Source organism: Protopterus annectens, chromosome 5.part0, assembly GCF_019279795.1.
Source record: "Protopterus annectens isolate FY-2018-M chromosome 5.part0, PAN1.0, whole genome shotgun sequence".
NCBI classification, from domain to species: Eukaryota; Metazoa; Chordata; order Ceratodontiformes; family Protopteridae; genus Protopterus; species Protopterus annectens.
The window spans coordinates 130,347,521-130,361,677 of NC_056735.1; the positions used below are offsets into that span (position 1 = coordinate 130,347,521).

The window sequence follows — 14,157 nt, forward strand, 5'->3', positions numbered from 1 at the left end:
GTGAGTCACTAAATGTATTAGATAGATATATATTGATAGATAGACCAGTATATTGAAACCATTTTTTGCTGATTGCAAGGGTGAGCTCATTCCATAATCTTGGACAGTAGTTTATGTACTGTGAATTTTTCCTATTATTATTACTTTTTTGCATTGATACTACCAGTCTAGTGTTGTCTCACCCACTGGCATTTTGCAGACATACAGTTTCAACTAAAACCAGACTGCACATTTTGCCTTATAGTGCAGGCAAAGGTAACATCTAAGTAACATATAATGAACAAAATGCTATGACACTTCCCAAAGCCTTTTTGAATAGCCCACATTTTCCAATTACTTGATTTTTCCAGTAAGGAATCATTGAAATATTGTTTGTATGAAGGCTGCAAAATGCAGGATTGTATTCATAAATGGGTCAGGCTACTGAAACTTAAAGACGATAAATGACTGTATCGAGATGACAGTATTTACAGAATTAGATGAGCTACAAAGTGTGGTGTCTTGACATTAGAAAACTCACAGCGGTCTTAAAGGAACTCTGCATCCTTTATTGAAGCAATCATGTCATCCCATATACAATTATTGGTATATATTATTCTTTGTAACCCATGTTCCAATTGTATATATGAAATGAATAGTGCAGCAATATCTGTCATCAATACAGTATCTGTGGGGTACAATTAGTTACCCACTCATGACAGACAAGTAACATGCAATGGTGATATCCTTTGTCCATTTGCTTAACAAGCAGTTTAACAAATGGTTTATAGCCTTAATCATCTGTGCTGACTACCAGACTGTGTAATATTGTTGAAAGTCTTTGCAATGACAAGATAAGCAGCATACAGTCCTTTATCAGGTGTTTCTGTTACCTCTTCAAAGAATTACACAAGATTCAAAGGGCAACAGCTCCTTTTTACAGACCTATACAGTTCCATATATACAGAAATAGCTTCATTATATCATATAACTCCAACAGTTTACAAAGGACACGACTTATGATTCCGAAATCAATTGTGTTTCAGACATCTAACTTCATTGCTCTTGTATCTCTAGCTATGAAATGCTTATGTGTCTTTGACTTGTGTACAATAGTATAGCTTCTAAAGTATATGACAAATGTATTTAGTATTTGTGACAATATTACTTGCAAAGTAATGCTTAAAATGTTTCATTTTTGACTGTTTCTCATTGTAAGAATGTATTTTACGTGAAGTTTTTCTCCCTGTGACTCCGCTAAAAATGAGACTTATGCCCACTCAGAATTTCCCAGTAAACAAAAGACAATAAATAAATTAATATTTCTGTGATCTTCCAATAGTCGTAAACTGCTAGCACTATGACTTGCACTTTTGGTCAGGGACTTGTCCACATGCAGACATTCTGTTGTATGATTGTAATGGTTTAGTCAAAATTTTTATTGATTCTACACAGTCCTAACCGCTCAACTGCCCAGATTTTTGCAGAATGTTCAGATTTGTGGATCCTATTTTGGTCTATTCCTCATACAATATGTAATTTACTGGCAAATCACTGAGGACTGAGGTCACTAAATAATAACAGTCATTTGAGTTTCAGACTTCATGTCCTCCAAAAATACACGATAACATAAACCCTTTTATGCTAGCAACTTTCTAAATTTATAACGACAATATTTAAAATTTGTCCCAATTTTTGGTCCATTGACCCCTATTATTTTTACTTTGTCCAGATTTCTTGTGCTAAGAGGTTGAGAGCTAACACACAAAGCTGACAGGTATGCTTTGTCATCCCACTGAACTGTTTAAATGTGGCAGCCTCACTTTTAGTTATATATGTCTCTCCTTGCCTCATTTACACTGTGTTATACAATTTGTTTATTTTGCAATCTGCACATTTTTTTTCTGTGATTACATGTGACAGGATAATTACTTTGTTTTTTTTTCATTTTCTTTTCAGTTTTGTGACATAATTAAATAATCCATTACTATTGCTTTTACCCTTTATGATCAAGCTGAGTTCATAGGTCTGGAAGATCTGATAAACAAACAAACAGCAAGCAAAAAAAAAATTAGTAGCTCCTAAACTTTGACATAGATCTGGTTTTATGATAGGGGACATTTAAAAGCTAAGTAGTATGCTTTTTTCAGTTGCATATATTATAAATTTAATGATACGATCAAATAATTTTTTTCTTGACTTTACCTGTAGATTTGTGTCTTACCAGTATTAATTCATGAATGGAGATGATAATAATATCATTGGATCACTGATTGTATTTGGGCCACTGTTAAAAATATCCAAGTCTGTTTTCATAGGTGTGTTAATTATTGCACCACAGTTAACATCTAATAAAATTGAGGAAGGGTGTTTTATTTATGACTCAGTTTGAATTTACTATTTGGTTAAAAGATGGTACCGTGAACTGTGTTAATAATGGAGATTATAAGCCACAGTGGGGAATAGAAAGAACCTAAGCTTGTCAGTATGACATCTAATATGTGTCATCATTAAGTTTTTTTTTTCTTTTATAATTGCTTGTTTCAAACTGTTTTGATGAATACAGTCATTGTTTTACCTACGTGTTGACTGGCTAAGTCTACTAGATGTAACTGTCCATATAAAGGGCAACCTGAAAAAATCGTCTGGTTATGGGAGTTGCTCAGAATCACATACAGGAGCGGCCTTAGGTCAACTGGTGCCCTAGGCAAAAGGGTTCCACAGTGCCCCCCTCCACACCATCTGGTGCCCCCATCCTAGTCTACCTATACCAAATAAATACTGGAAAAGTGCCCCTACTAGAGTGGCGCCCTAGGCAGCCGCTTAGTTGGCCTATGCCTAAGGCCAGCCATGATCACATAGTAGGTAAATGAACGTGGGAGGAATCAAGCCACGTACCCTGAACAGTTGTGTTTCTGTTAATAAGTTAATATTTGGGTACGGAGTAATGTACCCAGTCAATATTTATGGAGTTAAACTTCCACATTCTGAAGTGTTGTCAGGAAATCCTTGCCTTCTGTAGGGAACACTTCAGGTTTGCCATATATAGTGCTATCCAAATGCTAAGGTTATTAATTATTGTAGGAGTTACTTTTATCCTTGAGTTATTTTCTTAGTTTCAGTTGAAATTTCATAAACAGTAAAAGTTTAGGACTACGCAGTCACATCACATGTTTTTTTTCGGATAGGATTGCAATAATTATTAAAAAATAATTAGATAACATGTAATATGTTCTGGGGTTAACTTTCCATAACAAAGCATTCTCAATATAAAAATATTAAATTCCTTTCCAGACTCATGTTTTGGTTCTGGGTATAATAAGTATAAACTAAAGCATACATTCAAACATTAAATAATGCAGTAATTAAAAAAATCACATTCTGACACATTAATGTTTGGGAAAAGTGTTTAGATTCAGGACTAATTTGTTACATATTTCCAGGTACATTTCTATACTTGCACAACAGTTTGTATTTAAACAATTTGAATTCATTGAGGTTTTACATTACAAAAAAGGAATTTTAATACTTTGCACAGAAGAAATTTGTCATATCTCCTTCGGTTAAGAGGAAAACAAGTACTCTGTAGCACCATGTTTTAAATCTGCACTCTTTATGCAAACAGTGTTGGCATTGCTTACTATTAATGACAGACTATTCTTATATTTATGTAAACAGGGTAGGTACTGACAACTACACTTGTTAAAATAATCTTATGTTAATAAACAAGTTTGCAGGTATAGTATCAAAAATATTGCAGATGCTTCTTGAAAGCTCTTACCAAAGACTCCAAGCTAATTTACATCTGATTTCCTTCATATTATATAATTCCTGTCAAGATTTCTGTCATACCAATTTGTTTTAAGCCAAAGCATCAGGAAACCTACATGAGTTTTCACATAAATTATTAATTAGTGATCATAAGAAAAGTGTAAATAATACAAAAATATGGGAGCAAATCTTTAACATTGTCTTAGCTTAAGGTTCCATTCCACTTTTCTCTGGGAAGTACAGATTAACTATGGAGTTGTCTATAGATAAGTATTATACTGATACTAGATTTTATTCTTTTTTTTTTCTCTCTGTAATATCTATTTAGAAGTGTATAGTTATGTATAATGACTCTATGTAACTGTTGGAAGCATTCATGTATATATTGTAAATAGGTTGTAGTATTGTATTAACATTTAGAATAAAAAGAAAAATAAAGAATTATTATTGAAAAAAAAAAGGAAACCTACATGAGTTTTGCAGTTTTACAGTTACTTCTACTGAATGCATGCAGTATCTTAGCAAATTCATATTTAATACTGAACATTTCTCTAAAATACGCATACACACATATGTATAACCTTGAGAACAGTTACACTAACAAGGTCAAGCCCATCAGACTGCTCACTCCCTAAGATGGACTCATGGGGTTGCTATTGTACATAGTTCCCTTCCCCAGAAATCATCTAATTTTATTCAGCATACTTATCAGTTCTCTTAAGCTAGAAAATGTCAAGACAACAACATACACTTTCCTGTACTTGGTAACTTTATTAACACTGACTAGATAGTGACTGTTGAAAGCTGTAAGTAACTAATGGACTTCCAGTACCGACAGTATACTCCAAGTTAACACTGTCTCATCTCTTAGTCTACTCCTCTCTGCTGTCATCATAAAACATGCATTCCTCATTTAAACAACTTCCAGTACCGACAGTATACTCCAAGTTAACACTGTCTCATCTCTTAGTCTACTCCTCTCTGCTGTCATCATAAAACATGCATTCCTCATTTAAACAAGCGTAGCATCACACCCATAAATGTTTGATAAGGGGGAACAGGTGCCTTCTTTCCTGCTGCTCCTCATCTGTGAAATGTTGTCTCTCTTGCTCTCTCTCTCACATTCTTAGTTTCTCAGTCACTCTTTCACAATCTTCCTGTCTTTGTTAGGCCCTATTTCTTATCTTCATGATTCAGTTCTTTTAGAAGCATCCTTCTTGCAATAAGCAGTCTGCCTTCTCACACTGAAATTCTGTGTTTCTTTCATACCGTTTCCCTCTTACCGGATTTTTACTGACACTTATACCTTACCACTGGTAGTGACTGGTGCATTATTAAAGAGCTTTGTCTTCTAATTTTATCCTTTATACTTGATAACTGCTCTTCTTATCACATGTGCCTTTTTAGTTGGTAGTATTTCAGCTTTTTATTTTGATCCAGCTCACAGTAATATTTCCTTATTAAAATTCTTATAATTGAACATTTTCTGTTTGGATATGGAAAAAACATTGAATGGCTGAAATTCAATACACTCAGATTATGTTTTGTAGTCCCTTCCCTGATATAGCCATCACACCTCGCTCTTAGTCACCTGTGAGATATGCACATGCTATCATTCATGTAGCCTCCAGTTTGCTATATTATATGATTTAGAGGAAAGCATAGAAGTTCTATTTCTTTCCTTGAATCAGGCATGGGGTCTCCCCTCTGCTGAGGTGAGTGAGACAGCACTAGCAACTCAGTGTCCCCCTGCTCCATGACAACTTCTGAGACCAGACTACTAGCTGTACCCTGACCATCTGGAACAAAAATCAAAAGCACAGTTAGAAGTTTGACTTGCCTGAAGCTTGTAAATACACGATTCTGCTGGAAAACCAAATACTTATGTCCTCTAAGTATGTGTGATCTCAGAATAATGATGTGCCAAGATGGGGTGAAGCAGAGGTCTTGACTGCTGCAAAATACTTTCATTGGAAAAGTGCCTTTTACTTTTTAGACAAGTCACAATTTGAACAGTCACTTTTAATATTTGTGTTAAAGTACAGCCAGCTAACATCTATCCCACAATCTGTCCTCTTATTCCCCATGCTGACGTTGCAAATGTCACTTACAAATACAATGTTTTTTCTCTACCTCTGTCTGGTTTGATACTTTGTATCATACATGATAAATAGACCTACCTTGATTTTAGCAGCTTCTGATGCCTTTTTGCCATCCCATGCCCAGCTTCTTTTTGTAAAATAATTTACCGTTGCAAATTCTATTAAAGCAGAGAACACAAAAGCATAGCAAACAGCTATAAACCAGTCCATCGCGGTTGCATACGCCACCTTTGGCAAAGAGTTGCGTGCACTGATGCTTAACGTTGTCATTGTCAGCACTGTAGTTACACCTGAAAAAGGAACATGTACATATATTAGTAAAGGTGAGCTGAAACAGTTTTTGGCACCTGCAGAAATAATTCTCATAGTAATATGGGCATGTGATGAGGAATAACACAGTTTTTCCTATTTTCCTTCAAATTGAAGTTCTACTTTTCAAAATGTTCTGCTAGGTAGAGCCCTGTTTTGTCTGTCTTTGAACTGGCAACACAGACTGAGGTCTAAAGAAAGAAATCATCTGTAACATGTAGACAATAATTGTTTTAAGGAAGCATAACATTTGTGCATAAAGTTATATGATGATCATTAATCATTCTTTTTATAAAGAGTACAAATTAAGCAAAAATTATAATCATTTAAAAGTTGCTTTTGGCTGTTAAGCCATAGAAGAAACAAATACATGAGTACTGCTGATTATCAGGTAGAATTTCATAATAAAACAAGCAGTATTAAAACTGCAATTAGCTAATTCTCATTAATTACAGAATCAAGGTAAATGTTTATTTTTAATGCTTAAGCACTACTGCAGAGATCTATCATCCATTTACCTGTGACAGAGCGAGACATTTTATTTGTACTCTTTCCAAAATGATTTTGGGAAAGATTCAAAAACAGTACATAATGTGTAATGCGCAAGCATTGCTAAAACTGAGAAAAAATGGCAACTGTACACAATACAGAAAAATGAGTCAGATATGCATTTTGATTAGCAAGAACCTTTAGATAGGTATGCATAAATGAATCTCATTACTCCAGAATATAGAATTATATCTGCAAGTTTTGTTGGCAGTATACAAATAAATAAATACAAATGTAGATCAAAGAACAATTGCCACCATACGTATTATATATAACAGCTGTTAATGAATGAGACACTACCATCTCCCCTGTACAGAAAACAAAAGTAGAAATATTGTCAGTGAGGCTCACAAGCCTAGTATCTAAGACCATACTGACTGGTAGGTAACAGATGCCATAACCCGGGCTCAGATGCATCACGTATTGCAAGATATGTGAGTTATTGTCACTTGAAGTCAGTCAGGTCTACAGCAAATGAGTGGACAAAGAGGCTGGCATTGCAGCTGAACAGTACACCAATGGTCAGCAAATTAAACTTCAGGCATTCTGTAGACCGCTGTCAGTCATATCATGCCCACTTATACTTTTGCACTATCTTTTGCATCCTCTTAGTAAGCATGCATTGCGGTTGCTATTTTACCACCGCAATAAAATGACAAAGACTTTCATAAAGTTGAATAAAAATATATTCTCCTGGCACCTCTGCACCAAGCCTTTTACAGAGGAATCCTTCTTCACTGGAGTGCTTGTTGTTGGGGTAACAAGGGAATTTAATTTTATTTGGCTTGCTGAAAGTCTTGCTCATTTTTGTATTTTATATTTTTTTTCAGTAGTTATCATTTGTTTTCCCCATATTAACTAATGCTATCAGACTATGTATTTAGGCTACTATGATTCCTCCTCCTTTTCAGATGTTAAATTAATAACACAGAAAAGGTACGCTGGTGTGTAGATGAAAGAGTATTTAGAAAGGCATTAGAGTAAGTAATAGCTTACATAACTGTACATGGATGCAGTCTACATAGACATCCACTGGAAAGTGCATGGTCCCATCCCACTGCAAATGTAATGCTCTTCTGACTGTCACATTATCCATCTGTGAAGTTGGTCATGAAGCAGAGTGTGTGGTTTGTGCTCTTTGTTCTCCACCACTGCCCTAGTCTGCCTCACTCATCCGTGCTGAAAACTAAAGGATACCTGTGTGAAAAGTTAAGGAGGGTAAGGGTTACATGTGACAAACGGATGAAAAGGATACATAGGTGGTTTTAAACCCATAAAAGATAATGACAGGAAAAGAAAGCAGAAACAAACAGGTGCAATGGATGCAAAGTGAATGTTGGGATGCAAAAAAAAAATTGGAAATTCAGCTGGACAAATTGTATTTATTTATTTATGTATGTATGTATGTATGTATGTATGTATGTTTCTTTATCATTTGTAATCTGGATAATTCGACTGATCCATGGATCGTTTGCAGCAATGACTCAAGCAAAAAGGACAAATTAACTGTTGCTTACAGACACACACACACACACACACACACACACACACACACACACACACACACACACACGCACACACGCACACACGCACACATGCACACACACACACACAAATATCTGTATGATATGGTTTAATGTTAGCAATCAACCAACGTGCTTTTGGGCTATGAGAGGAAATATTGCATTTGGGGAATAAGACACTCAAATATGTGGATAATATACAAACTCTTATCAGGAAATGAGTAGAGATGAGGACTGTATGTCAAACTATGGAGCAATGAGAAAGTACTCTTATGACAGGGTACTGTCGACCCTGCTGCCCTATGGACCTATGGAGGATGGTGGACAAGGAATGGGTAGTGATATTTGGGAAGCAGAGAGCAAACTCATGGAAATGTTTACAAGTAACTAGTCAAACAGAGGTGCAGTCAAGACTGGAAGGACTGGTTATAGTAATGCTGATATGGACATTAAACGTCTGAATGCTAACAATTTGTAGGTGGATGCTAGGTTAACATCTGATGGAGAAGACATTAAAAAGTCAACCAAGATGCAGTATCGAGCAGTTAGGAATACAAAATACATGGAGATTTGGAAAAAGGGAAGAGGAGATATGGCAAGGTATGGGGAAAGACACTCAAGCATGTGGATAATATACAAACTCACATCAGAAAGCGACTAGAGACAGGGACTGAATGCAACATCATGGAGTTGGACATGCTGGACAGGTGGGATAAAGCAGGAGATTTTTGGAGGAGGCACACTGAAAGTTGTCATATGGAGGGGAAAGGGGATCAGTACACAAACAGCAAGCACATTATGTGCATCTGTCACAGATGCTACTGCTTTGCATGAAAAGGAGAGTGATAGTGTGCATTTGAAGTCAGAAATGAGATGAACTGAACATGGACATTTATACAGGAAAATGAACTATTTGTACTGTGTCACTCAGTTTTAATAGTATATACACCATGTACTTCAAGGTCTGAAAAGCTCTATAGCTGGATTGCTATAAGTGAATAATAATACAAACAAGGGCATACGGCCAGCAATACTAGTGGTATGTTTGGTCAGGTCTACCTGAAAAGAATGCAAATCCACTAACCAGAATCTCTAAAGACTGAGACAATGTCACCAAAACTACAGTTTAATGAACACTTGAAACACCAGAAAGTTACTGTGGGATAGGAACCACTTGGCCACCATTGTGAACGTTGATCCTTCCCCCACTGTAGTGTGATCTCAGAGTTGGTATATTTAGTTGGGGGGGGGTTGGCAAAGTCATCTCAGTGTTTAGAGATTCAGGTAAGTGGGTTTTCCTTCTTTTCAAGGAGACCCGTTGAGTCATTTCTTCTCATTGGGATGTTCAGTGCATACATGACTTTCTTTGCCTGGAAGTGCAAGTGATAGAGGGATGAAGTCCTGGCTATGGCTTGGGTGATGCAAGTTCAACTACTGACTTAAGTGCTTCATTGTATTGGCACAGAGGATGGACAGGCCCATACTTGGGGGGTAAGAGGTACAGCTTGCCACATACACTGCCACTATCCCTGGACGAAGGTCAGCAATGTAGAAGGAGACCTGTGAGCCAGCATGATGCTAACCAAGCCAGTAATGGGTAGGGCATAAAGAAGCATGCATTCAAAAGAGAAAGGCATTGCTAGCCAGTATGATGAAGCTGTCTGCATGTGCCCCTTACCAGGGATTGAGGTCAGGCTTTACAAAATGATGTTATTGCCAAGATAACAGTACTAACACAAACCATCCTCATGTCAGCCTGAATAATGTCCCACTTGGATAGTTCTCACCATGGCTCCATATTAAATCTTCAGAGTAGATGAACCATCGGCACTGTCTGACTGAGGGAAATCTTGAAAGCTGGCAAGGCATGACAGCAAAACATCACTTGGAAAAAAAAATACTCCAGCCCTGCTTCATCTTGAACAACTGGGAGAGAATTACACTTCATATAGTAGCAAATATTTCAAACTCGTGAGTCATCTACTTGTGAAATAGCTGAATCAAACACAGATCCTAAATCCATATCTTCAGCAGTAGACTTCAGTATCAGCTGATTCAATATGTTAGCGTGTTAACTTTGCCTGGAATAAGACAAGTTAACAGAATGACTTATCTGTTTATAGCTCACTGTCAGACACATACAATATCTTTATACTGGGGATATAAATGCATGCGCACGTGCTTGTTTAGATTCCATACAATGCATTAGCTGTTTATTCAATGTAGATGAGGCCTTGATATCAAGTTTTTTCTTCAAGGTCTATAATGCTAGAAGGACTGAATTTAGCTAATGCTGGATAATATGGAGCCTACTCCATGGAGGACTACCTTCTTTAAACAATGGAGGTGATAAAATGAGAGTGCTACCCTATCAGTGAAGAATCCATTGTCAGGATTTGTACAGGTTCAGTTAAAAAAATTGGGTCCCACTTACAGATTGTTAGGTACTTTCCACTAGTCTAAGGCCCCTAAAATATGTCTCTGATACCAGCACACCATCACAGAGAATGTGCTCATTATGCATTCACTAACAGATCACTATATATTGGAAAACCTGCATTCAAAGGCAAGGAAAATACACTGTGATGATTATGGTGACCATAAACCACCAAAGCAGAAAGATAGTCTATGGCTATGCCTCCCACTTCATCCTTATCCGGGCTGAACATTTCATAATATTCTGGGCCTTGTCAATACATAGGAGGGAGAGACACTGGAAAGTCTCCAGCTGAATGACAGTCAAGGCAGTCTTGTAAGATGCAGTAAGGGATACCTCCTCCAAAATGATGGTCACTCTGAGGGAATGCAGCAGCTGAACCTTCCACTATATGGATACTACTGGGTAATCTGTTTAAAAGGACACCAAAAATAGTTATTCGGGTTGAAAAACAGATGGAAATCCTTCTCCAGTAAGGCTTTTCCCTCCACATTTAGCACTTCTATAAATACTATAGGTGCTAAAAAAAGTCCGCATGGCAGAAATTTTGTCTTGAAAATGGTGCCCAGCAAAAAGAAATGAAAATTCTAATTGAAACCCCAGACATTCTTCATGGCTTTTGACACCAGCCTACATTAGTATAGTCATGACACCACGAAAAGTTAGCATTCTGAATCTGCTATAACTAATGTGTTAATTAAAGTTGCCAAGGACAAGAATGGAACAGAAGTCTTCCTTGCCCTTCAGACTGAGATAGAGACTGAAGCAAAGCCCCTGGCCTCATTCAAAGAATGGATTATTTCTAAAGGCTGTTTGAAAAGTGCAACTTATTCCAAAATCTGTGCAGAGACAGCTTGTTCTCTTGGTCAATCAGTTTCTTTAAGAGTACACAAGTACTAAAACGTGTAGATCTCTTTGACTATGGTTGGAATACTGTAGTCTTTGCAATGGTTATACAAGCTGGGTCTAGACTTAACAAACATGCCCAGGAGAAACCTTAGACTACAGTCAAGACAATGACTGCTTAATAAACTTGGTTATCTTTACAGATACCAGATTGAGCAAGATTGTGCAACTCGTAAGTGCATTCTTCAGTATACAAGCAGGCAGTTCCTTCTTGGAGAGATGGTAAAAAATAAAAGTAGTGGTGTACTTTGCTGAAAAGTAATCAAAGAGGCCCAAATGGGCTGTTCTCTACATCAGCAAGATCCAACTATCACTGACTTTCAACTGAGTGTCTTAAAGGGATGTTCTTCCAGAACCAGGCCAGTTTCAAGCATGATCTGATGTACTGACAAAGCATGTCAAAGGACAGTCTTGTACATTTTCTCTATATTCCCCTTTAATTGCACCCCTCACCACAACAAATTCAAGGGAAAAAACAAAACAGATAGTTATTGCTCTGGTGACTTGAAAGGGTTGGATTTCAGGGTTTCAGGTCACTACTGAAATGGATGGTACAGTGGTCACTGGTGCAGCGGTTGCATTGTCACCTCACAGCAAGAGGGTCTCTGGTTATATTCTTGGCAGGAGTGCCTTCTGTGTGAAGTCTGCATGTCCTCCCTGCATTTGTGTGGGTTTCCTCCAGGTGTCCCGGTTTCCTCCCACATTACAAAGACATACGTCTAGAGTTTTTCTCCCCAGTCCTTTGTTGAAAATTGGCTTTGTTCCAAGTCAGACTTTCCCGGTAAACAAATAATAAATAAATAAGTAAATAAATAAACTACTGAGAGAGGAGACTTTCCCAGTTATAACTAAACAGTCCACTACAAGAGCATGCATCACAACTTGGATGACATTTGGCTTCCGCCCAGGGTCTGCACCTACTGTAGGCATTCTCATTTTTCTGGATCATCTAATGAAGGTATTCAGCATAACTGAAGCTGCCTATAAACCTTCTACCTGGGAGAAATGTCTCCATTTCAGTGGAATGGTACCCAATACCATTCCATGTGGTTAGAGATTCTGACACACATCAGGCATCTGTATGAACTGTGTCATATTTATTCCATAGCCAAGGAGCACATAGCTGGTTTGTTTAGAGTAAGATTTAAATTTATCCCCAGCCTGTAAACTTCTTCTTTCAAAGAGTTCTACATCTATCTCCACCCAGACTTTGAGAAACTCTTTTTCTACTGAATTTGAAGGTAAGACCTACATACTTGTGTTTCCCCATTTTGACCCAGCTGGCATGAATCTACTGAAGTTTATGTATTTTGGAAAACACTTTTCCTGGTGCCTAACAGATCTCCTCATAGGGTCTTGATGCTGAAAGCCCTCATGTACAAGGAATCTTAACTGAGCTTTCAGAAAGGTGGCAACAATTAGGTGCTCCTTAGGGATGACTGATATTTTCTATCAGAACCGAATTCAAATTTCCCCAAACAATTTCACTGAACTCCTGTTTTCTTAACTTGTACATAAACTGAGGGAGAGGGAGTACTTGACAAGCTCGATCTGCAACATCTCATCAGGTTTTACATAAAATGGGCACCTAAATTTATAACTACTGAAATGTAATTTAACTGCTTTGCTATTTTGCTCTAAGGAGGCTAAAACTGATCGTTGACAAGCAGTTCCTTTAAAAGTTGATAACTAACTGCATTATATTTGCTAAAATGTGACTCAACACACATTTGGAATATTTCTTTTGCAGACGTCTTTGTCTCAGACTCCTCATCTCACACGTTCACCAAGATTGTTTTGCCTTCAGTTTAAGGAAATGGACCTCCTTTGTTAAAACTTCAGTTGTTTGGGATTTACGCTTCTCAGCCTCTGTAGTTTGGCTTTTTTTTTTTCTTGTTTCTTCCACCATGATGGATTCCCTGCTAGGGATTCAGCTCTAATATAAACCAGGAAAGGAGGATCTGTGAGGTTATATACAAGTGATGCAGTCTTATTATATTAACTGATCTACAATGGAGACCTAGATGGCCGTCTATATCCTCTGGTAGAGTCCCTTTGCTTGAATGGTACTTTCAGCCAAAATTACCAGTTGAAGTTCACTATAAGTCAGACCAGTGAATATATATATATAGCTATTAATAGTGTGGCGGCCATTTTCCCATTCTTTTTTATTGACCTTGCAGGAATTGGGTTCACTCAATGTTTACGGTAGACTGGGCAAATTGGGGTATAAATGTGCTATCTTAGTATGGTGTGTTGTATCAAGCTGTGTTTCACATGAATGAGATTGTTACCATGAACATGGAGCCATCTTAGAAAAATGCTGAATTAGACTGAAAGGATAAACTGGAACATAAATGAAGGATGGTCCCTTTACAGATCAACTGATACAGTAAGAAAGCTTTAATTGCATGCTGAGATAAAATTTACAAACTTGCTTGTTTAGATTTGCGATCAAAGCTCATTTTATTCAGTGGCTGCTTTGTTGAAAGAGAGCAGTATGCATTTAGCATCCCATAACTGCCAACAGTTAATATGAGATAGACCAGCTGCCCCCAATTACTATGTTTAATGAAACATG

General features: G+C 37.2%; 1 protein-coding gene across 3 annotated transcripts in view; it reads right to left on the reverse strand.

Moving 5' to 3' along the window:
• The window catches only part of GABRA5 (gamma-aminobutyric acid type A receptor subunit alpha5), a 772,674-nt gene that overhangs the window by 214,935 nt on the left and 543,582 nt on the right, over positions 1-14,157 (reverse strand). For all 3 annotated transcript variants that reach the window (XM_044072163.1, XM_044072162.1, XM_044072164.1), the window contains exon 9: positions 5,931-6,142. In XM_044072163.1, the coding sequence (XP_043928098.1) occupies positions 5,931-6,142 (212 nt within the window). The remainder of the gene's footprint in view (positions 1-5,930; positions 6,143-14,157) is intronic.